Source organism: Mycteria americana, chromosome 25 (assembly GCF_035582795.1).
Source record: "Mycteria americana isolate JAX WOST 10 ecotype Jacksonville Zoo and Gardens chromosome 25, USCA_MyAme_1.0, whole genome shotgun sequence".
NCBI classification, from domain to species: domain Eukaryota; kingdom Metazoa; phylum Chordata; class Aves; order Ciconiiformes; family Ciconiidae; genus Mycteria; species Mycteria americana.
In genome coordinates this window covers 2627855-2651363 of record NC_134389.1, presented here as the reverse complement: position 1 = coordinate 2651363, position 23509 = coordinate 2627855, and the positions used below count along the sequence as shown (strand labels likewise).

The window sequence follows — 23509 nt, the reverse complement described above, 5'->3', positions numbered from 1 at the left end:
GGGGGTCAGGATCCACTTTTGCGGCCGTGGGCACGGAAAGGAGCAGGGAGTGCGATGGAGGGAGGTCACGGGCGCTCTCTGAACAGCCGTGGACCCACGAAATAACCGGGGGGAGATGCGGGAGAAGAACGTGCAGTGCTGCTGCGGCTCAGCCTTTCTCTGGGGGGGGGGGGGGGGAGCAAAGCTCTGGCCACCTTTTGCTTATCAAAATGAGCCAAAGCAGTGACCATTTTGAGCACGGAGGCTCCCAGTCCGGCCTGCTGGCATCAAAGTTAGGGCAGGTTATTGCATTAACCCCTCTGTACGAGCAGCCAAGTTTGAAGAGGGGCCGGGAGCCGCAGGGAGCGGGCTGGGGGGGGCGAGGGGCCGGGGAGCCAGCGCACGCCCTGGTGCTGCTTCCCCCCGGGGAGGTTTGTTTTCTGTGCCCTGCGTGCCACGGCGAAGCTGGGATGACTGTGTCCTTTGGTGCCGGGGACAGACGCCGCTTGTCTTGTGCTTCCTTTGAGAAGAGCTTCCTCCACCCCTGGAGATGGACCCTGGGGGAGGGAGAAGATAAAGGAGCCCAGAACACAGCCCCATTGTGTGGCCTTGTTTTGCTCCCGGCGGCATCCAGGCCCCAAGGTGACGATGGGGAAGCCTCTCCGATGGCTTTTCGCAGGGCGGGATAAGGCCGGTGGGATGCAAAAGCGGCGGGACCCCCTTGCACAACCCGCGGGAGCCCCAAAGGATAGGAGCAGCATCCCTCCGTCGGAGATTTGATGGGGGGGCATGCGAATCGCCACTGCCCTGACGTCTGCGGGAGCAGAGAGCACCGTCCCGGCACTGGGGGCCGATGCCGAGGGGCGGCTTTGCCGGCCCAAGGGGCTGCCGGAGCCCTGTGCGGTGCTGGCATTTTCCCTGAATTCCCCGACGCTGTGGCCTGCAAATAAAGGGATGTTTGTTAGCCGGGCGCGCTGTGTTTTGCCGAGCAGAACAATAAAGAGAAAGACGCTCACAATGGGAAATTGTGCTTCCTCCTCCCCGTGCGTTCCTCGGGGAGGTGTTGGGGGGGAAAAAAAAAAAGAGAAGAAAGCGGGAAGAGACGGCGACAAGGCAGAAAGCGAGGGCACGGCCGGTGCTCGCCGGTCCCGCACGCCATGGGAGCAGGCGCCAAGGGACTGCGGGGCCAAAGGGCTGCCAGGACACTGCCTGCCCCGGGACGGTGACAGGGCAGGGGCTGGCTGGGAGCACCCGCTCGCCACCTCCCACGTCCCCGTGTCCCCTCTTCCTGGCAGCGCCGCTACGCAGGTTTGACCTTCCCAGAGCCCTCGGCCCCGCCATGGGGCGGCTGTGACGGAGACGGGACGCGGTGGGTGCCGGGGCAGGACGTGCGCCGGAGGCGTTGGATGGGAACGGTGGCTCCTGGAGGGACGCGGCTGGGGACGGTAAGAGGTGCAGGGGTGCCGGGGAGGAGGGTCGGCACGTTCTGTTGGCTCGGTGTCCTGCGAGGGGACGTCCCCTTTGCACGATAAATGTCGGCGAGCCCCCAAGGGAGCAGGGCTGTCCCTTGACCCCACGGCATCCCCGGCAGCAAGCGCTGCAGGTGCCCCCCCGCCGTGTCCTCCGGTCCGCACCAAAGCCGGGGTACGTCCCGCTGCGTGTCCCTGACCCCTGCGCTCCCCCCCCAGGCACCGTCCTGCCCCCAGCTCTAAGGATGCACCGGCTTCTCCTGCTCGGCTCCCTCTGGATCTTGACGGTACCCCTGGCATCAAGCATCTTCCAGCGGCCGACGGGGAGCCCGGGTAGGGAGCAGGGCCCGGGGGGAGGACTCGGCGCTGGAGGAGGGAGGTGATGCTGGGGGGGGGGGGTTACCCAGGGCAGGGGCTGAGCTGTGTGTCCTGGGGGTTGCAAGAGGGGGGGAAAAAGAGCCAGGACGGGTGATGGAAACCAGGCGGGCGACGCCGATGAGGGTCGAGGGGCGGCGGGGGAAGCGTTGAAAGGGCGGCGGGGCCGCAGCAATGCTCTGTGGCGAGCCGATGCTGAGGCCGCCCGGGTGTGCCGCAGCCCCCCCCCACCTGCAGTACCTGCTGGAGCCCCTCCACACCGCGGTGCACACGCAGAGGGGTGCCACGGCCACCCTGCCCTGCGTCCTGCGCGCCCTGCCCCGCAACTACCGGGTGAAGTGGAGCAAAGTGGAGCCGGCCAACTACCGGGAGAGCATCATCATCATCACCAACGGGCTGTACCACAAGAACTACGGGCCGCTGAGCCCCCGGGTGCGCCTGCGGCACAGCCACCGCTACGATGCCTCGCTCACCATCACCGACGTGGCTCTGGAGGATGAGGGACGCTACCGCTGCCAGCTCGTCAACGGGCTGGAGGACGAGAGCGTCTCGCTCACGCTGCACCTCGAAGGTGAGGCTGGGCTCCCTCCCAGGGGTGTGGGGGATAGCAGAGAGGGGACCCTGGACTGGACTGGGGGTCCATGGCTGGCTGCCTCCACCCCTCGTGTCCCCTGTTGCAATGCCCCGTGCCCCAGCCTTATCTTCAGCACCGAATCCCCGGGGACGATAAGCCAAAGCCTCCTCGGGGAGAGCATCTCCTTCACCCTCCATCCCTGTCCCTGTCCCCCCAGGCGTCGTCTTCCCCTACCAGCCCAGCAACGGGCGCTACAAATTCAACTACCACGAAGCCAAGCGAGCCTGCGAGCAGCAGGACTCCCGCCTCGCCACCTACCAGCAGCTCTACAAAGGTGAAGCATCCAAAAAAAACCAAACCAAAAAAACCCTTTATCCACCCCAAAACGCACCTCGCTGGGCGCGGGAGCGGGGAGGAGGGAAGTGCCGGTGCTGAGCCGCCTCTTGCCCCGCAGCCTGGACGGAGGGTCTGGACTGGTGCAACGCTGGCTGGATCCTCGATGGGACTGTCCGCTACCCCATCATCAACTCCCGGGAGCCGTGCGGTGGCCGTCTCCTCCTGCCGGGTGTCCGGACCTACGGGGCCAGGGACAAGCAGAAGGACCGATTCGATGCTTTCTGCTTCACCTCTGCTCTTCAAGGTAGTGCTGGGGTCCCCTGTCCCTCCCACAGCGGCACCGAACCCCGATACCCACCCAGATTTGCATCGGGGCTGGGGTTGTTCCCAGGAGGTCATCCGTGGTGGCCGCTCACCCGCCGTGTCCCCATCCGTCCCCAGGCGAGGTCTACTTCATCAGGGGCCACCTGAACTTCAAGGAGGCCGGGCAAGCGTGCCACAACCACGGGGCCGCCATCGCCAAAGTGGGGCAGCTCTACTCCGCCTGGAAGTTTTCCCAGCTGGATCTCTGCAACGGGGGGTGGCTGGCAGACGGCAGCGTGCGGTACCCCATCATCACCCCCCGCGAGCGCTGCGGGGGGCTGCCGGACCCCGGCGTCCGCAGCTTTGGCTTTCCCAGCAAGGAGCTGCGGACCTACGGCACCTACTGCTTCGAGGGGAAGTGAGAACGCGGGGAGGAGAGGTGGGCTGAGCGGAGGGGACAGCGCTGGGACGCCGGCCCTCGTCACCCAGGCAGAGAGCTTGAGGCAGGGGATGAGGGGGGGGTCTCCCGGTGATTCCGGGTGGTTCGTGCATCCTCCAGTCGAGCGATAGAGCTGGGTTTGGGTGCTCGGTGCATCCTCTGACGGGGCTGCTCCCCGCGCCCCAGCCCGCTTCGGGGCTTGTTGGGCGTTCGGGGCTTGCTGGGGAAGCCAGACCCATTGCTGGGCCAGGAAAGGGGTCTAATCCAGCCCCCCGCGGCAGGCAGCACCGGCTCCCCGCTCCCCAAGCCTGCTGTGTCTCTCGCCCCATCCTCGCTCCCCGCGGCCACGAGGACTCTGGCTGGTGCAAGCGCGCCGGAGGGCCGGGCATTAACGAGCGTGACTAATGGAGTATCGCCTTCTCGATTAATAAAGCCACGGTAAAGCTGCACGGCAAAGCCACGCTCTCGCCTGGCCTCTGCCCCCCGGGACCGTCTTGGCCTCTCGACGAGGGGAATTTGACGAGGACTTTCCGTCTCAAGCAGGGGGGCAGCCACTGTGGGCCCCCCCGGCCGCCCTGTCCGGGGGGTTATCGGTGTTCCTGGCACGGCACACGGGGGGTTTCTGAGTTTTGCTGTTTGACGCGGCCAGGGAGAGCTATAAAAAGCACCGGAGCTGGCGCGGCGCAGGGGGAAAAACAGCGTAGGGAGATGCCAGCATCCCCTGGCACCTGCGGCGTGCCCCCCACGTCCCGCGTGTTTGCCTGGAGCCCGAGTCCTGGCTGGTCCCCGGTGCCGCCAGGATGCGGGGGCACTTGGGGCTGTTTCCCGTGGTCCCTGGGGACGTCGCGGTGCCCAGGCTGTGCCAGGGGCTCTCCGGCTCCGCGGTGCTGGTGGGTGCTGCCACGCTCCCCATTTTGGGGCTGCGCGGCCCTGCCTTTGCCACCCCTGTGCCAGGGCGCTGCCCCAAATGACCAGGCCACCAGTCCACGCCGTCCGTTTACTGGTTTTAATACCCACAGAAGCACAGAGGGGGGGGGGTTGGGCAACGCGTACCCACTCCAAGCCTGCAGCAGCGGCTTCTGCCTTTCCTGGGAAGTGCAAAAGCCCCCCCTGCACCCCGGGACGGGTGCTGAGCTGCAGCACAGCTTGGATGTCCCCGTGTCACCCCCCACCAGGGTGTCACAGGATGAGGACCCTTGGGCCAGAGGTGGGAGAAAGCGGCTGGAGGTGACGCTGGCACGCCAATGCCATCACCTGCCCGCGGTGCCCCCCGCCTTGATTTCGACTCCGTTGTGACTCCAGGAACAAAACACCCCTTGTGCTACATTTCGGGTCGCTGTCGGTTCCTTTCGAGGGGATCTTTAGTTATTAGGATTTCTTTGTACAGATATAAAACAAACAAGGAGGCAGACACCCAACAGTGAGGTTTCGTGCCACGCCGGGGTCCGCGCTGGCGTCCCGGTGCCGTCCCCATCCACGCCGGCTCCGGGGCCTGGGGAGGTGGTGGCTTCTGCCCCGGGGACTCGCTCAGTCATCGGGGGGCTGAGCCAAGCCTGGGGGGGACACAAGAAGCCCCAGGTGAAGGGAAAGCCCCCAAGGCAGATGCTGGGGGGGAGGCGGGGGGAGCCCCGTGCTCACTGGGGCGGCAGGCCAGCTGAGGCGGCTCCCACGTCCCGTCCTCCCGGCACCGGGTGACAGGCGAGCGGCGCTGGATGAAGCCGTGGCGGCACTGGTACCGTGCGATGGAGCCGATCTCGTAGCGCTGCTTTGGTTTGCCGAAGGCGCGGGCGTTGCTGACGGTGGGGGGCGGCCCGCACTGCACTGCAAGGGGGGGCAAGGGCTCGTTGCATGGATGGGCACCCCCAAACTGGAGCAAACCGCCCCCCGATAAACCCCAAACAAGCCAAGGGTGCCGTGCACAGGACCCGTTTCTCCACTGTGGGGATGGTGGGGAACCCCGCTTTGGGGTCACGGAGGGCTACAGCCCCAGCCCCCCAGCCCGGGGCGGGGGGCAGGGGGGGGCATGGCTTACCCAGCCCCATTTTGCAGGTGTAGGAGAGGTGGTAGTTGCAGGGCACGTCGCTCCACTGGCCCCCGTCGTGCCACACGATGACCACGCAGTTCTCCCCGGAGAGGAAATAGCTGTCGGGCTGCCCGGGGTGCCAGTTCTCGTAGAGCTGGGGGGACAGGCGGGACGGGGTGCCCGGGGCACCCCAGCACACCTTTTAAAGGGGGGGGGGGGCCGCACCAGCGCGTACCCATCTGCAGCCTCCTGGCCGTGGCACCCCCGTCGGGAACGAGGTCCCATCTCCGTGCCCCTTGGCATGGCCTTGGGACCCCAAATCCTGGCTCACCCACGGCACCCCGAGGATGCTCAGCCCGGCCGAGGCAAGTGGCTCTTTTGGGGGGGGGGGGGGGGGGGGGGGGGTGTTCAAAGCCTGGTCCCAGGGTCGGACCCATCCCGCGGACACGTTCCCAAGCGATGGAGAAGGGTGACGAGGTGCCTGGGGGGGTGGTTCCTCTCCCGGGGGGCACTTGAGGGCTGGCAGCCCGGCTTACCAAGGGGCTCCCGTCGGACCACTGGAAATCCCCCTCGATGGTCCGGTCATTCAAGCCGATCCACTGGTACTCCCTGTACTGGTCTGGGGGGGCAGGGAGGGTGTTGGGGGGGGGGACACACACAGCCAGTGTCCCCTGCCCCCCCAGCACCCGCTGTCAGGAGGGGGCTCAAGGCAGCTAGAGGCTGAGTTTGGGGAGATTTGAGGTCTGGGGGGGGTGAGGGCGGGGAGGTGGGGGTGTCCCCAGCCCTGCAGTGGGAGGGGGTGCTGGGAGGTTTGGGGACAAGGGGAGCCCCGAAGGGGACACCCGGGACCCCCCCCCCCGCCCTGCACCCCCGGGGAGCGGCGGGAGGGGCTGGCCGGGAGAGGGCGGCAGAGCCCCGTGTCCCCGCGTCCTGCGGGTCCCTGCCTGTCCCTGCCGGTCCCTGCCTGTCCCTGCCTGTCCCTGCCCGGCCCCGCGGGTCCCTGCCTGTCCCTGCCTGTCCCTGCCGGTCCCTGCGGGTCTCTGCCCGGCCCTGCGGGTCCCTGCCTGTCCCTGAGGGTCCCTGCCGGTCCCTGCGGGTCTCTGCCTGTCCCTGCCCGGCCCCGCGGGTCCCTGCCTGTCCCTGCCTGTCCCTGCCGGTCCCTGCCGGTCCCTGCCTGTCCCTGCCCGGCCCTGCGGGTCCCTGCCTGTCCCTGCCGGTCCCTGCCTGTCCCTGCCCGGCCCCGCGGGTCCCTGCCTGTCCCTGCCTGTCCCTGCCGGTCCCTGCGGGTCTCTGCCCGGCCCTGCGGGTCCCTGCCTGTCCCTGAGGGTCCCTGCCGGTCCCTGCGGGTCTCTGCCTGTCCCTGCCCGGCCCCGCGGGTCCCTGCCTGTCCCTGCCTGTCCCTGCCGGTCCCTGCCGGTCCCTGCCTGTCCCTGCCCGGCCCCGCGGGTCCCTGCCTGTCCCTGCCTGTCCCTGCCGTTCCCTGCGGGTCCCTGCCTGTCCCTGCCTGTCCCTGCCGGTCCCTGCGGGTCTCTGCCCGGCCCTGCGGGTCCCTGCGGGTCCCTGCCCGGCCCTGCGGGTCCCTGCCGGTCCCTGCCTGTCCCTGCCTGTCGCTGCAGCTCCCTGCCAGCCGTTTCCCTGCCCCTTCCTCCTTCACCCTCGCGTCCCTCCACCCCTCTCTCTCTTCGCCCTCTGCCCCGTCCCCGCCGCTGTTGTCCCCTTGCCCTGCCTCCCTCTGCCTTCCCCCCTCTCCCTCCGTCTCTGCTTTCGGGCGGGTTATTGCTTTGCCTTCAAATTTACTTGCACGCGTCCAACCCTCTGCCGGTCTGTCCACCCATCGTGCATCTATCCGTCCACTCCCATGTCCCCCTGGGTGTCTGTTCCTCTTCCCTATGTCTGTTTGTCTGTCTTACCTGTCCATCCATCCACCCTCCATCAGCCCAGCGATCCTGCTGTCTGTCGTGCTTCCCTCTCACTAGCCAAGAGGCCGGTAAGCATCTAGCCACACTCTAGTCAAGCCATCATAGCAACTATTTCCTTTACTCTTTATTTTCTTTGACTTCCCTAGGCTGCGTCTGCCTCTCCCTCGGCACAGCGGGGCAGGGCTCTGCCTCGGCTCTCGGCCGCTTTTTGGCTTAAGGTTTAAAACTTGAAGCCCAGCGCCGAGGGACGCTGAGGGTCCTGTGGGCAGAGATCCAGGGTGGGGGGGGGGGGGGGATGCAGTGGGGTCTGGGGCGGTGCCACATACCGTTGATGAAGTCCTGCTCTTCGGGGGTCAGGATGGTGGCCAGGTGCCCCCCGTAATGCCTGCACTGGGTCTCCGCATCTTCCCAGCTCCTCCGGGTGGAAAAGTGCTTGTAGCAGGCTCCCTGGAAGCCGTCCCAGCCGGGGCTGCACTTCGCCAGTGCTGAGCCACGGCGGGGAGCAAGGGGGGAGAGAGGAGAGGGTCAGGGTGATGGAGCCCAGCTCACCAGCAAGCAAAAAAACCCCCAAAACCTGATTTTCCCACGTTTCTGTCTCCTGGGCCGCTGGTTCAGGGCCAGGGTGGGACCCGGGGGACTCACGTCTTTCGCAGTTGCTGCCTCCGTAGCCGGGCAGGCACAGGCAGGCGAGGCGGGCGCCGTCCTCCGTGCAGGTCCCTCCGTTCAGGCAGGGGTTGGGGACGCAGCCACCTGCAAGGCACACGCAGCCTTCCTCACCGCGGGAGCTCAGACACGGGGAGGACCTCGTTAGTGCCCAGCATCGTTAAAAGCCTCATCTCTGCAGTGAGCACCCTACAGCAATCAAATGCCCGAGCCGGCCATTGCGGGCACCAAGTCCGGGGCAGGGGAAGGTGACGTGCCCGGAGCCATCCCGCCTGCCCACGCTGCCCTCGGTTCATGGGAAGCTCCCAGCTCAGCCGCCTCGGCCGAGAGCTGGCTGGGCTTGGGTCTTTGGCCTCCCCCCAGGGCACGGGGACGTGAGCTGGACGCTCTCATCCTCCACATCAGTGGGTTCACTGCCGTGCCAGCCCCTGGCCCGCTCCCACCGCCCGGGGCCGGCTCCTGCTTTCCCCTGGAGCGACGCAGCGAACGTGCTTTGGGACGGGACACGCGTAAAAGCCTTCGGCACGTCCCGGCCGCACGTCCTCAGCCTGGCGGCAAGGTGAGCCTCGCGCCTGTCCCCCTGTTGTCACCTTCAGCCTGGCCGGGGCTGATAACTCAGCCGGCGCCGGCCCCGACCCACACGTCCCCACCAGCCCGTTACAGTCATTAAGGTGCCTGGAGCACATCGTGTGCTCCCAGCCCTGGCTCAAGAGCGTGATTAAGGGCTGCCGCCAGCGCCGGCGGAGCGGAGACCGAAAGTCCTTGACACCCTCCAGCCTAACGCTGCCCATTTAATGGTCCTTGGCTCGGTGGAGCCCTGCCAAGGATGATGCGGCCACCCTCACCCGTCCCCAGACACCATCACCTCCCCCCAAGGTGCCGGCGGCTCGCTCGGGACACCCAGCTCATCCCCAGCAGACCGAGGAACGGAGCGGGATGAGCTATTTAGGGCCCTAACGCCACTCGGCTGGCTCTTTCTGAGCATTTCTCCTTGCCGGGGCAAAGGCAGCCGTCCCATGAGGTCTGGCCACCCGCCACGGAGCATCCTCCGTGCCGCGGGACCGGGCAGGGCGCTGCCGGACCAGGGGGGCAGGGATCCCGCACGGTCCCCTCCGCTGCAGCCGGCCTTGCGGAGAGCCAGGAGGGCAGACGGGGCAGGGGCTTGGCTGCTGGAAGCGGCGTGGAGCTGGGAGCATCCCAGCGTGGGGGCCGGAGGGTGGCTCCGGGTGGGTGACACCCGCCCGCGGCAGCTCACGCACCCACCGCTCACCCATCTCAGCACCCATGGCGGGGGGAGCAGGGCTGGGGGGGGGGGGGGGCTGTGCTCCCGGGGGGACTGCAGCAACTTCGGGGCGCTTGGCCGTCGAGGGCTACGTGAAGTGGGGTGCTCTCGGTGGGGCTCTGCACCCCATGAGCCATCGGTGCCCGCCGTGGCTCCAGGGTGAGCCCCCGCTGCTCCAGCCTCGTCCCTCCGCCCGGGGCAGCCCGGGGGGGGGCTCACGGAGGGTGCAAGGCAGCCGTAGCCCACCCTCCCACCTCGCTCGGGGTCCCGTTCACCCTGCTCCCTGGGGACGCGCGGGTACGGGGGGCCGGGGGATTAGTTCGTCAGTGGGAGAGGCGCGCGGGCGGTGAGCGAGGCAGCAGGCGCGAGGACGAAGGGAAGAGCTAGCCGAGATGCTTGTTCTAGAAAGCTTTTAATTCCCTTTATTAGTATCACTGTTAGTCAGAGGAGGGTTTGGGGCCTTCTTTTGATTTTTTTTTTTTTTTTTTCATGGAAACAGTCATTAAAACACTTCACAGAAGTAGAAGAGATTTAAGTGCATGCAGAGCTCGGACCAATTTGTTTGACAAATATGTGCTTCTCCGGACCTGTAACCTTCCCTTACCCAGCTGAGGAGGAGAGAGAGAGAGGAGAGACAGACAGATGGACAGAGGGAAGCACAGCGTGAAGGAAAGGCGTTGGCTTTCTCTAGTGCCAGAGAGCAGCCAGGAGGGCTGCCCCGAGGGCGAGGGTGGCACGGCGGGGACCCCCGGCCAAGCGGGCGCCCGCCCCGACGCTGGCCCGCTCGGTGGGGAGGGCGGGCAGGGGAGCAGCCGTGCTGGGGGCCGGGTCCCCCAACGGGGTCCCCGCCGGGGCCACCCCGGAGCTGCCGGTACGGGGAGAGGTGAGGCCATCCCTGCGGGTCCCACCTGGTTCTCCAGGAACGGCTGCAAGGAAACCCTCCACGGTTGCAACGGAGGGAGCGGGTTGCTCTTCCTCCTCCTCGTCCTCCTCCTCCTCCTCTTCCGAAGATGCAGCAGGCATCCCGCGGTCAGCGCCCGGGGGTCGCGGCACAGCCTCCTCGCCTCCCGTGGCCGGCACGCTGCTGCTGCCAGGCACCTCCACGTGCCACGGTGTGACCTCCGTCGCCTCCACCGTAGGGATGGTGCTCCCGTCCCCCGGCGCCGCGGGCGAGGGGAGCCACAGGGCCCCCGACTGCTCCTCTCCCTCCTCCTGCGGCTGCGAGGGTGCGGGGGGCAGCGGGGACAACCCGGGGCTTTCGACCACGTCTCCCGAGAGCTCGGCGTCTTCACCGGCGGGGACGGGGGTCCTTGCCCCGCCGGACTCGTGGCCGCGTGGGGAGGTCCCCCCAGGCTCTCGGCTCTCTGTCGAGGTGGCAGAAGCGGCGCTGGTCGGCGACGTCACCCGGTGCCCAGGTGCCCCGGGGCTGGCGGCGTGGGCTGGCCGCCCCGCAGCATCCCGCGGGCGGTCGGGAGGGCGCGTGGGGGCGGCGGGGCTGGGCGGCCGGGGAAACCCCTCGGGAGGCTCCGTGTCACCTGCTGCGGCCCCCGCTGGGGACGGAACACCGGTGGGTCCCTCTGCGCCCACCCACGGGGCCACGGAGAGCGTCTGCGTGCCGGTGGCTCCATCCAGCTCCATGGGCTGGCTGGGGTCTCGCCCTCCACCCGGGCTCTCCGCCGATGCTCTGCCAGGGTCCCTGCCCGGCGCTGCTCCCTGTTCCTCCTCTGCAAAGGGCAAGGCAGAAAGGCAGTGAGACGCTGGTGCCGGGGAGCCGGCCAGACCGCGGGGCCGCGGGCACCGGCATCGCCCGCCGGTGCTGCCGATCCTGCCCGCGGTGGGCAGAGCTGGGGGGGGGCGACGCCGGCACAAAGATGCGCAGGGAGACGGAAACGGCCCCGAGCCTATGTGACATTGTCCCCTCTGAACCGGCACGGCAGACCGAGCTCTGGCTTGGCCACCGCCAAGCCCAGCCCCGGCACAGGCTTCCCTGCAGCAGGGGCCACGCTCAGCCCCTCACCGCTGCGCCTGGCCTCCTCTCCCTCTGGCTGCCAGCACCCTTCTCCGGCTTTTTGCATTGCTAAACTGCAGTCTGGCACCGACCCTGCACGCTGGACCCCGGCCGAGGGAGGGACATCCCCACGCCGGTGACTTGCGCGCAGCCCTACACCAAGACACCGGTGCCCCGGCCGTGGGTGCTCCCTCTGCGGGAGGGACAGGGACGGCTGGGGCGACCCAGGCACCCGCGGGTGCCTCCGACCTCTCCTTCTGATCCCGGCACCTCCGTCCCTGCGGCTCCTTTCTGCGCCCCAGCCCTGGCACCGCCTGCTCGACCTACCCGTGCGGGACGGCTCGTGCCCGGCCGCCGGGCACTGCCCAACTGTCCCTGTTGCCCCATCCTCCTCCGCAGGGGACGGGCTCCCCGGTTTTGCACCACAGCTAAGCGGGACGCCTGCCTCGGGGACGGCCGGGGCCGTGGGGAAAGGGGAAGCAGGGGTCGGGTGACCTGAGGACACGGAGGTATCTAGCGGGGGGTGCCGGGCCCCTGGTCCCGGTGCGTCTTCGGGGGACGGGCTCGGCTTTTCCAGCTCGGGGTCCTTAAAGAAAGGGACGGCGTATATAGCCCCTCGCGACTCAATCTCCACTTGCGCTTTGGGCAGCTGCAGCTCCTCCAGCTTTTCTGCCACTGTAACAATCTCCTGGAGGCCCTCGGGCTCTCTGGCTCGGTATTTTCCTGCAGCCTCAGGGAAAGAGTTTGTCCCTTCTGTGGGCAGAAAGAAAGTGGGATATTACTGCCCCGTCCTGGCCCCGCAGCAGGCAGAGATGCCCTGGCCCCGGTGCGGGGCTGGAGCCCTGGGGACAGCCTGGCACCCCGGCGGGGACCCAGCTCTCCTCGACCTCCCCTTTCCCCTCTACGCAGGGTCAGCGCTGGGCAGGATCGGGCCCTCCCCGGGCGCTGCCGAAGCCGGCAAGAGCCGACAGCCCCGGCAGGAGCTGTGGGGCTTGGCAGCACACGGTGGGGCCGGATCCTGAGCCCTGTTTCCCCGAGGCGATGCTGACTTACACCACCTGCGCTGGCCCCCGAGCCGTGCTCCAGCCCGGCTCTCCCCGCAGCCGCCTGGCCGAGGCTCGTGGCTTCGGCAGGCGTCCAGGCAGCGCCGAATTTTACGCTCACGGCATTTTCTGCTCGTCCCTGCCTTTCCTGACTGCGGCTCTCCCCGCTTCTCCTCCTCCCCTTCCAGCAAACCCTAAACCTCGATGCACCCTGGCATCCCCACCCCGGGGGGGTCCTTCTCCACGCCCCCATCCCCACCCTGGGGAGCGCAGACGTGTGTGGGGAGTTAGTGGGTTACGGGGGCCACGGATTCACGAGACGGGTCCATCCTGCCTAACCCATGGGTTTCCCTGCCCAGAGATGGGGAAACCGAGGCACGGAGATGCGCGGCGTCCAGCTGATCCGGGGAAGAACGTCCCCGTCCCGCAAGCCCCCGTCGCCCCGAAGGCGTGCACAGAGATGCGGGAGCGGGAAGGAGGAGCGGAGGGACGGCTCTTCCTCCCTCCGTGCCTGTTATGCCTGCCAGCCTCCATCCTTGCTCGTCCCCTCCCGGCTCATCGCCCGCGTCGGCCAGCAGGCAGGCCGCCCCCGGCAGCGCAGCGCCGCTGCCCGCAGGTCTCGGTTCCTGTTCACCGCCGCGAGATATTGCCCGAAACCGGCCTTGCAGGCTGTGCCCGGCAGCCCGCAGGGACCCGGCAATGCCCCCCCGGCCGGCAGCCGCTGGGCGATGAACCATCCCACGCAGCTCACGCGGACCGACGGTGCCACGCAGCGCGCGCCTGTTCTGTCGCGATATAGCGGCGTGCAGTACTGAGGACGTGCAGGGCATCCCTATTCTGTCGCGATATGGTGGCGTGCGCTATTGAGACCATGCAGAGCATCCCTCCTCTATCATGACGTGCCGGCATGCACCGTGCAGGTTATCCCTCCCCTATCACGATATATTGGCATGCAATACGGAGAACGTGCAAGGCATCCCTATCCTGCCACGGCAGGTCGATGCGCACGATTAAGACCGTACAAAACACCCCTGCTCTATCGCGATATCGCAGCACGCAGCGCCGAGAGCACGCAGGGATCCCGATGCGATCCCAACCCTGCAGGACATCCCAGTTCTGCTGCACCCAGTGCTCGGCGCATGGGTGGGCTGGAGCCGGCACCCTGCACCCACCGGGCGCCTGCGCCCTTGCCTGGAGGCTTCCCGAAACCTCACGCTGGTCCCTGCCCAGGAGCACCCGTGGGCCGGGTGGGTGCCCCTCTTTACCTCGAAAACAGTACGCATCGTATCTGCTCTGGGCATCGGGGAATCCCGTCTGGTTGCGGAAGAGGAAGATGGTTTTGACGCCCGGCAGAGCCCCGCCGCAGCGTTCCCGAGGGGTGACGATGGGGTAGCGGACGCTGCCATCGGCCAGCCAGCCGGGGCTGCAGGCGTCCAGCCCCGCGCTCCAAGCCGCGTAGAGCTGCCCCGTGCTCGCCAGCTCCGCGCCCAGCGCCCGGCAGCGCTCCGCCGCCTCCTCCAGCGTGAATTTGTCTGGGGCCGTCTCCAAAAAGATCTCCCCTGCGAAGAGAGGAAGGAGACGGGGGTCAGAGCCGGGGAGGGGGGCATGGGCTCCGGGAGCCCCCTCGCCTCCTCCGCTCTCTGCACGACCCCAGGAGCTGGCTTGGAGATGGGGACCTCCAGCGTGGTCCTCGCGAGGAGGAGCACCGGGGGCTGGAGGGCCCCGCCTGCCTCCCTGCCCGTCTCCGGTCTTCGAACGCGTGCACCCGACAACTGCGGCACGGGCACGGCCGGAGCTCTCGTGCCACGCGGGATGGCTGCCCTCGCAAACGGAGCCGAGAATTTAAAACATCCACGAAAGGCACCGCAGAGGAGCAGGTCCGCGCCCTGCAGAGCGCGATCCACCTCCGGGACATTTCTAAGGGGACCTGCAAACCCGGCAGACGCTGCGGTGGGGCTTCGGGCTGAGAAGGGCTGGAGACCGCCGCCCTGAGGCACGCCGCGTGCCAGCCCCCACGACCGCACCGGTTTCCCCGTTGCCAGGGCATCGCGCCCCGCACGCCAGCGACCCGCGCCGCGTCCCTGCCGCCTGCCTGGCATCACCCCAACCTACCCCGCGCCGGCCGCGGCCACCGGCCGGGGCCTGAAGGAGGAGGGACCGGCCACCCCCGTGCGCACCCGGCCGGGCGGGATGCACCCGAGCTGCAGGACGCGCAGCACCCCAGCGCACGCGAAGCACGGCGTGAGCTTGCCCAGACCCCAAATCACCACGCGGCGTTGTACCCACGGCGTCCTGCCCACATCCCCCTGGGCATCCTCCAGCCCGGAGGCCAGGGACGGGCACCGGCTGCTTGCGAGGGAGAGAGCCCCGCACCCCCCAAAACCAAACCAGAAACGCTTCGGGAAGCAGGAGAGCAAGCACCCCGCGCTTGCGTGCATCCAAGCGCCCAAAGCTTTGCAGAGCTCGGAGGTTTCGGAGCCAGCGCCTGCGGTTCAGGGTGGCTTTTTCGGCTGGGTTTAACGACGGGTTACGGGGGCGAGTTAGCGCGGCCGCAAAAGCGGGGGAGGGCGGGACGGGGCCGGCAGCACCACGGGCACCTGGGAGGTCCTCAGCGTAGCAGTACACATCATACATGTCCTCCGGGTCCACCACCCCGTAGTTCCTCACCCCGGGGAAGCCGTTCATGTCTCCGTAACAGGCCTCGCGGGGCGTGTGGATGGGGTACCTGGGGCAGGAAAGCAAGAGGGGAGGGCTGGCAACTCGCGGAGGGGCGAAGGGGGAGGCGACGGGTGCGCTAGCCGGGTGCTCACCTGACGGTCTGGTCGGCGATCCAGCCGGCATCGCACTGCTCGTAGCCGCCGAGGTAGGCAGCGTACAGCTGCTCGGGGGTGGCGATGCGGGCGCCGATCCTGGCGCAAGCTTCCTGCGCTTCAGCGAAGGTGTAGGCGTAACGCATGGAGCCCTCCCGGTAATGAAACACCACCCCTGCGGAGGGGGCACACGGGCGTGGGCAAGGGGCTTCGCGGCAGCGCCCGCCCGCGTGGGTGCGTCGGCACCCAGGCGCCCCTTCGCAGCAGCCCCCCACCCGCGTGGGTGTATCTGCACCCGGGTGCAGGAGGGGTTTGCTGAGCCAGGAGGGGACTCCTGGGCAGGGTGGACTTTTGTCGTGTGTGTCCCCCCCCTGAATCCCACCGCTCCCCACCTTGAGGTACCTTTGACTTTGACATCGAGGATGTCGTGGCCGTCCTCGATGCCGTGCTGCACGTCGCAGCGGTAGATCCCCGAGTCGTTGGGCCGCAGCTCGGTGAGCAGCAGGGAGGCGTTGGTGTAGCGCTGGTGGAAGATGGGCAGGGAGGCGCGGAGGCGATAATCCTCGCTCACCTTCACCCTGTCCCCCCGGGCTACCAAGATCTCCGCCTCCCTGCCCTCAGAGATGAAGGTCCACTTGACCCGGGGGGTTCCCAGCACCGCCCGGTGCCCGGCCGTGCCGGCGGTAGGCTGGGGGCCGAGGTAGGTGATGAGGCAGGGGATGGTGATGTCGCCCGCCAGCACGGCGTCGAGGGCTGGGTGGCGCGGGATGGAGACCTGCAGAGCCTTGAGGTCCTCTGGGTGGGAGAAGAGGGGAGCCGTGAGCGGGACCGGCACGGGGTCCCCCCCCCGAGACCCCCGCCGCGGGGCACTGACAGGGCAGGGAGCGGCGTGGATGCGGGCGATGATGCCGAGTTACCTGTGCCATCTCCGGGGCCAAACACCTCCGGGACCACCGTGGGGGCAAACACGCAGAGCAGCAGCAGCGGGAGGGCTGACGCCATCCTCTGCCCTGCGAGGGGGGAGGAAAAACCACCGGCTGTGCTTAAAATTCAAAGCAGCATCAAAAATATCCCTTCCCTGCGCGAGGGGGAGAGGGGTCGGGGAGAGACCCCAGCCCGCGGGTGCAGGGGCACGGAGGGAGAGGCTGGCACCGGCGTGGCCGTGGGGTAACCGGAACCCTTGGACGGTGGAGAGGAGAGGGAAGAGAAGGAAATGTGCCCCGGTTAAGAGGGGGAAGGAGAGAGCACGAGCAACCGGGACCGTCGGCTGGGTGCCACCGGGTCCCATCCAGCCCCACCAGCCTTCCCAGGGAGCCGGGTCCCCTGGGGACAGCAGAGCCCAGCCTGGCTCTGACGGCACGGAAAGTCTGAGCCCAAACCCCGGCCCCGGCGAGCAGGGAGGCGATGCCAGAGCTGGGGCTGCGTGTTCGCAGGCGCTGCAGCGAAAAACCTCAGGAGGGTATTTTAATAGCTGCCGTTCAGCAGGAAAGAGGCAGCGAGCCCCGGCTGGGGAGGCGAGCGTGCAAGCCGGGCACGCACGTGTGCGCTTGGGCTTCTGCATGCGTGTTGCGGCGTGCACACGTGCGGGTGTGCACATGCGTGCGCGTGCGTTTGCGCACGTGTGCGCTGCGGGGGTGGGGGGGGGGGGAGCGGGTTGCGCGGAGAGGGTTGAGGTCAGCGAGCTGCTGGGGGGGTGGAGGGGGGGGGTGGCCGAGGGCACACAAAGCGTGGGACGGAGGGGGAGGGAAGGAGCAGGAGGGCTTCTCTTTGCCATTCAGCTCACGCCGGAGGTTCCCCGCGCGCAGGCTGGGAAAACCGGGGCCGACCAAAGCAGCCATTATGTCCCAGGCCTCTCTCAAGGCTGCCTGGCACAAAGGGCTCTCCCTGGTAGGCTGGGGACCAGCGCTGAAAGGAGAGCCCAGCGGCTAGCACTGCCATCGCCCCCCCCCCCCCGAGAGCAGCACAGGGGACCGCGGGGGACGCCGGGCATGTCACGGAGGGGCTGCGGCTGCCTGCGGCCTCTTGCAGCCACCCAGAGAGGAAGCTGATGCCGGGGATGCAGGGAGATGCCCCTGCACGGTGCAGGGGAGCGCAGCCCCCATACCCCCTCGCCCCTCCGCTCAGGGGGCTGGGGGTCTCCTCAGCCCCCCCGGACCGGGGATGCACCGCGCGGTTCCCCGGGGACGCACTGCGTGGTTCCCCGGGACGGGAGCACAGTGACCCTGAGACTCAGAGCGGCTTTGGAATTTATGAGCTCTTTGTGCTGCATTGATTTCGGCAGCCACAGGAGCGGATTTGGCACCGCCGTGGTGCTCTCTGGGCCAGGTCGCTGGCTGCCAGGGCCAGCCTGACGGGAGGCTGTCCTCGTCACCTGCATCCCTCTGCGAACGCTGCTCCCTGAGTTTACCCGTAGGGCCAATGCAGCAAGGAGAGGGTGTGAATACAGCCCCCAGCACCACGCACCGTGCATGCACAGCCCCTAGCACCATGCAGCATGGACATACAGCCCCCAGCACCACGCACCGTGGACATACAGCCCCTGGCACCACGCACCATGGACATGCAGCCCCTAGCACCACGAACCGTGGACGTACAGCCCCTGGCACCATGCACCATGGATGTACAGCCCCTGGCACCACGCACCATGGATGTACAGCCCCTGGCACCAAGCACCACAGACATACAGCCCCTGGCACCATGCACCATGGATGTACAGCCCCTAGCACCACGCACCATGGACGTACAGCCCCTGGCACCACGCACCATGGATGTACAGCCCCTAGCACCACGCACCATGGACGTACAGCCCCTGGCACCACGCACCATGGACGTACAGCCCCTAGCACCACGCACCATGGACATACAGCTCCTGGCACCAAGCACCATGGATGTACAGCCCCTGGCACCATGCACCATGGATGTACAGCCCCTGGCACCACGCACCATGGACGTACAGCCCCTAGCACCACACACTATGGATGTACAGCCCCTGGCACCACGCACCATGGACGTACAGCTCCTGGCACCAAGCACCATGGACGTACAGCCCCTAGCACCACGCACCATGGATGTACAGCCCCTGGCACCACGCACTGTGGACATACAGCCCCTGGCACCAAGCACCATGGACGTACAGCCCCTAGCACCACACACCATGGACATACAGCCCCTGGCACCAAGCACCATGGACGTACAGCCCCTAGCACCACACACCATGGACATACAGCCCCTGGCACCAAGCACCATGGACGTACAGCCCCTGGCACCACGCACCATGGACGTACAGCTCCTGGCACCACACACCATGGACATACAGCCCCTGGCACCAAGCACCATGGACGTACAGCCCCTGGCACCACGCACCATGGACGTACAGCCCCTAGCACCACACACCATGGACATACAGCCCCTGGCACCAAGCACCATGGACGTACAGCCCCTGGCACCACGCACCATGGACGTACAGCTCCTGGCACCAAGCACCATGGACGTACAGCCCCTAGCACCACGCACCATGGACGTACAGCCCCTAGCACCACGCACCATGGACATACAGCTCCTGGCTCCAAGCACCATGGATGTACAGCTCCTGGCTCCACACACCATGGACGTACAGCCCCTAGCACCACGCACGGTGGATGTACAGCCCCTAGCACCAAGCTCCGTGGACGTCGCCCATCATGTGCAGACCATGAACCACCTCCTTCCCAGCAGGAGCTCAGCACGGGCAGCCAAAGCCCCATCGCCCGGGACCTGGCCGGTGGTGCCAGAGCCAAGCCGGGGGCTCTCTCTGCTCCGGCCGCATCATTTGAATTCAGCCCCACGGAGCAGGAGACAAAACCCTCCTGGCTCGGCAGCCGTGGCCGGGCTCCAGCGCAGGGGCTGGCTGCCGTCCCCCCGGGCGGCCAAGCGAGGAAGGCTTTTGTCGCGGGTGCCTTTTCTTCCCGTTCCCAAGGCGCCGCGGTGGCGTGAGCGGCGGCCGGCAGCAGCCGCGAAGCCCCGGGGAGGAAATTCAAGTGATAAAACTCTGCAGGAACGGGGCAAGCCGGGGTGAGCGGGTGTCTGCTCCCCTCTCGTGCCCGTCCCTGGCTGGGACCAGGGTGCCGGCACCAGGAACGGGATGCGGAGAGGGTTAAACCTAGTTTCACCCTGCCCGTGGGCGATGCCCCGAGGTCCTGGAGTCCTGTGATGGCAAGAGACTCTCAGACGTCACGTTTGGGGTTTGGGGTTGGATTTTTGGGTTGGGTTTTTTTTTTTTCTTATTTGCCACAAATGGAACATTTTTCAGCCCACATGTCCAGAGGGAAAAGCTGGGAGCAGGACTAGGGAAAGGTGGCCAAAAAGCTCAGAGAGGGGGGCATGGCGGCGGCCCGTGGGGCTCGATCGTCTCTGAGACCTCGGAGCTCAGGAGCTGCCGGGGACGGACCGAGACGCAGGCACGCACACAAGCGGCGCGGCCGGCTAGCTTCCATTTCCGTGGGAAACCAGGTGGAAAATGGAGCTGAAGTCTATTTTGGGACAGGAACAATTTTTCTTTCTCCCCTGAGCTCGGCCCCGCTTTCAGAGGTGACTCCTCCAACACGGGGCCGGTGTGATTTGGAGCCGCAGGACCTGGTCCAGGGTGAAAGGCAGGAGATGTTGCGAGGGGACGGCCGAAGGCCGGATCCCTTCCCATCTCCGGAGAGGGGCTTTCTCCTCTACGGCCCCCTTGTCCCCTCCACGTGACGGTTACTCATCCCGGCTCACAAGGTGCCCTGCCAGCCCGCAGCGAGCCGCGGGGAGGGCAGGCAGCGGAGCGGTGGCTTTCCAGGGATGCTCAGCTGCAGAATGAGTCAGCAGCCACGGGCAGAGCCTGGCCCCGCTCCAGGCGCGAGCAGACAGCCCTGTCCCCACCGGCAAAGGGCTTCGGACGCCCCGCCGCCGCCCCAGCCGGCCGGCCGCACCGCCGTCCCCGTCCACGCGTGCACCCGCGCCGGCACGCACGTGGCTGCCTCCGTATCGGTTCCCCTCCTCGCTGCAAAGCGTCCACGATCCGTCCCCACCCCTGGATGTGCACGGGGTGCGGCCGTGCTCGGAGGGGTCCCCGGAGCGGGGCAGTGTCGGGGGACACACCGGCTCCCCTGGGAGGGGACTGAGGCCGGAGGGCCGCGCTCCGCGCAGGGGCTGCGGCGGGAAGCGGCCGGCGCTCTTGGCAGCAGCCGCTGGCAGAGCTTAAAAGGCCGGAAGCAGGTGGGGAAAACGGGGGGTCCCTCCGGCTGCCAGAAGCACTCAGCCCACCCTGTCCCAGCAGGGAGAAAGGGGCTGCTCGGTGCAGGGCTGGGGTGCAGGGATGTGCCCCCCCGCAGCACGGGGTCCGCCCAGGGAGGGTCCCTGGGGAGACGCGGTCCCGCACGGAGGGGTGGGAGCAGACCCCGTGGGAACCCCCAGGGACACGTGAGCACACGCACGCCTGGGCGAGCGTGTCACACCCACACGTGAAGGTTTGCACACCCGTCCCCGCTTTTCCCCGCTGTGGGGCTCCGGTGGGGAAACTGAGGCACGAGGTGGGGCGGGAGAAGTGTGGAGTGGAGGATGGGGGGGGGGGGGTGTCCCAGATTTCGGCACTGCCGCTCAGCTGGTACCCGCTATGCCAGGGGCTCCCCAGCCCCTCTGCACGCTCGCCAGCGGACTCGCAGCTCCTTGCTCCCGGCACAAGATCATGGTGCCTTGAGGAAGGACGCGGGCTCCCAGTTTCCCCAGTTTAAACCCATCCCTTGGAAAACAGCCCTAAAGCATCCCCCCCACCCTCGCACTGCCGTGCACCCGCCCAGCAGCTGGCAAAGGCTCCGGGCTGGGGCAGAGGGAGTTTTTCCCACCTCTCTGGTAGCTAAAAGGAAGAGCAACAGGTTCTGGGTCGGATTGAGATGGGAGAAGTCAGCGCGATGGGAGAGGAGGTGGCTTCGACCAAAAGCGGTCCCCGGAGGGGACGCTCAAGGGCAGCCCCTTCGTCGTGGGGACAAAATGCTCTGGCTGCGGGAGGGGAAGGGGTTTGCAGCAAGCTACCCCAGCCCGGGGCACCCCACGGGGGACTTGGGGTTCACCCTGCGGCTGCTCAGCGGGGAAAAGCCGTGAAAATCCCGCAAAATGTTTCTGGTTTCCTCCAGCCTCTCCTGTCCCCCGCACCGGGACGCCGGCAGAGCCGGGGGATGGAGCCGAGAGAGCCGGGGAGAGCCGGCAGTGCCCTGCAGCCACCCCAAACCCTGGGCTCTGCCCCAGCCCCTCTGGGACGGGGCAGCTTTGCCCCTGAAAACCTCCCCATGGAGGGCAGGAGAGGGGGGAGCCGGACCCCTGGGTCCCTGGGCAAGCCCCTGCCCAGCTTCGTGCCTCAGTTTCCCTTTCCGCCGCTACCCTGACTGCAGCCGCCCTGGGACAAAGACCTGTCCAGAGGCTTCTGCAGGACAGACGGGAGGGCTCCCCCGTGACGGGATACCCCAGACCCATGCTGGACCCCCGGCCCCTCTGGCAGCTCTCCCAAAATAAGGGTCCCGTGGGAGCAGCTGCTGAAACAGCCCCGAAAATCCCCCTTTATCCCCAACGCCTTCAAGCCGGGCAGCGGGACAGGCTGGGCTCCAGGCTGCGGTGGCCGGGCAGCACCAAAGTCCTTTTTCCATCCAACTTAGCGAGAAACCCCCCTTCGGCCCCCGCTCTGCCGCCAGCGCTGCAGAGCCAGCGCCGGTACAAGCTGATCCATTAAAAAAAAAAAAAAAAAAACCAAACCCAAAAAAAACTTGCAGAGCAATGCTGTCCTCCCGGGGGGGTTGGTGACAAGGACAAACCTCCCCGAAGCAGGACCCTGGGGACTGCCAGCTTCAAGCATCCTCCGGTGCAGGGCAGGAGGATGCCCTGTGCCCCCCATGCCTGCATCCCCCGGGAAAAAGCACGGGGAAAGCTCTCGGCGTCCCCACGCCGGATCAGCTCTCCCTTTACTTTCCACCGGCGCGGAGGTGAAACGAGATATTGAAATTAATAGCGCAGTACGGCAGCAGGCGGCTGCCCGGCCGGACCACGCGTCGCCCCGCGGTCGACCGTCGGCCGAGCCCAACGCGTTCCCCGCATCCCACCTCGCTCGGCGCGTGGCGGCGGCGGCCCCGTGGCAGCCCTTCTTCACGGCGGGGGGAACGGCAGCGCTGGAGGGGGCTCCCCTTCCCCAGGGCCCCGCTGCGGGGCTGAGCTGCGGCTTCTCCGGGGCAGCGCAGGCAGCGGCAGGCAGCAGGTTGGCAGGACGGCTGGGAATGAGCTCCGCCAGGCATAAGTGCAGGCACCGAGAAAAGAGGAGTCCTCTGTGTGTGTCCGTGTCCTCGTCTCTTTTTTTTCTTTTTTTTTTTTCCTTCCCCTTTCCCTCCTCCTTTTATATTTATTCCTTCCCCTAATTAAGAAAAAAAAAAAAAAAAAAATTATTACCGTGTTGGCAGGCGCTTCGTCCCTCCCCTTCCCTCCCTCCTGGCAGCTGGCAAACCCAGCACGAGATGCCGAGCGTGGGGAGAGGAGGATGCTCAACCCGGGCACGTTATTTAACCCGACGCAGCAGAAGTGGAGGAGCGGCCGCCGCTGGCTCCCCCAGGCCCGGCCGGAGAAGGGGGTCCCGCCGCCGCCGTGGCACGGGAGTGCCCTTTTGCATGGTTATTTCTAATATTTGGCCGATTCAGCTGGATGGCGAGGGGGCCACGGGCAGGGGTCCTGGTAGCCAGCGGAGGCTTTGTCATGCAAAAACCCCCTTTGCAGCGAGGCCGGCGGATCCCCACGTGGGTGGAGGCACCGACCGGGGGCTGGAGGGACCCAGGGGCTTCAGCAGCCCCAAAAGGGTGGTGGGAGCAGCCAGACCTGACCTCCCGGCACGGCATTCACAGCCCAGCTCGGTCCCGCGGAGAGCACCTGCCGTGCCTCAGTTTACCCACCTGCCTCCGTGTCACGGGGAGCCAGGATAATTAACGCGTCTTTAGGTTTGATGGCTCGCGGGTTGCTCCTGGAGGGACATGGCGGGATCTGGGTGCACCCAGTGGGGTCCGGGGTGCAGCTGGGGACCCTCATTTGCAGACCCAAGCCCCTCGGGAGAAGGGCAGCGCCCAACGAGCCGGCACCGGGGCTTTTTTTTAACCAGATCTGGCTCAAACTTTCTCTGGCGTGGAGCATCCTCTGCCCGGGGGGGCCGGCGCGGAGCCTGCCAGATAATTGCTCGGGTGAGTTTGCAGAAAGCCGCAGCTCCTGAGCAGAATTAATCATTCGTCGCCCTGGGAAATAATTACAGGC

General features: G+C 67.1%; 2 protein-coding genes across 2 annotated transcripts; one reads left to right on the top strand and one right to left on the bottom strand.

Annotated features, from left to right (window-relative positions):
* Window positions 1–1693: 1693 nt before the first annotated feature.
* HAPLN2 (hyaluronan and proteoglycan link protein 2) lies at window positions 1694–3458 on the top strand. The gene is made up of 5 exons (XM_075525015.1): window positions 1694–1781; window positions 2044–2394; window positions 2615–2731; window positions 2852–3037; window positions 3175–3458. Exons 1-5 carry the CDS (start codon window positions 1694–1696, stop codon window positions 3456–3458), a joined length of 1026 nt encoding a protein of 341 aa, XP_075381130.1.
* Window positions 3459–4906: 1448 nt separating this feature from the next.
* BCAN (brevican) lies at window positions 4907–22512 on the bottom strand. Its single transcript, XM_075524912.1, has 15 exons — window positions 22422–22512; window positions 22308–22364; window positions 22190–22252; window positions 16141–16233; window positions 15626–16018; window positions 15224–15398; window positions 15011–15138; window positions 13679–13972; window positions 11866–12123; window positions 10271–11086; window positions 8060–8167; window positions 7744–7902; window positions 6035–6117; window positions 5508–5652; window positions 4907–5296 (listed from the first exon to the last, which is right to left on the bottom strand). The coding sequence occupies exons 1-15, from the start codon at window positions 22510–22512 to the stop codon at window positions 5007–5009; spliced, it is 3153 nt and encodes a 1050-aa protein (XP_075381027.1). The 3' UTR covers window positions 4907–5006.
* Window positions 22513–23509: the final 997 nt, after the last annotated feature.

What these genes read in the sequence shown, in the direction of transcription:
- HAPLN2 (XM_075525015.1), top strand. Translation starts at nt 1,694, where the DNA reads ATGCACCGGCTTCTCCTGCTCGGCTCCCTCTGGATCTTGACGGTACCC. An exon ending in GCTCACGCTGCACCTCGAAG is followed by an intron (nt 2,395 to 2,614) that starts GTGAGGCTGGGC and finishes CTGTCCCCCCAG; the next exon opens with GCGTCGTCTTCCCCTACCAG. An exon ending in CTACCAGCAGCTCTACAAAG is followed by an intron (nt 2,732 to 2,851) that starts GTGAAGCATCCA and finishes CTTGCCCCGCAG; the next exon opens with CCTGGACGGAGGGTCTGGAC.
- BCAN (XM_075524912.1), bottom strand. Translation starts at nt 22,512, where the DNA reads ATGCCTGGCGGAGCTCATTCCCAGCCGTCCTGCCAACCTGCTGCCTGC. An exon ending in TGGCCCCGGAGATGGCACAG is followed by an intron (nt 16,019 to 16,140) that starts GTAACTCGGCAT and finishes TCTCCCACCCAG; the next exon opens with AGGACCTCAAGGCTCTGCAG. An exon ending in CGATGCGTACTGTTTTCGAG is followed by an intron (nt 12,124 to 13,678) that starts GTAAAGAGGGGC and finishes TTCTGCCCACAG; the next exon opens with AAGGGACAAACTCTTTCCCT.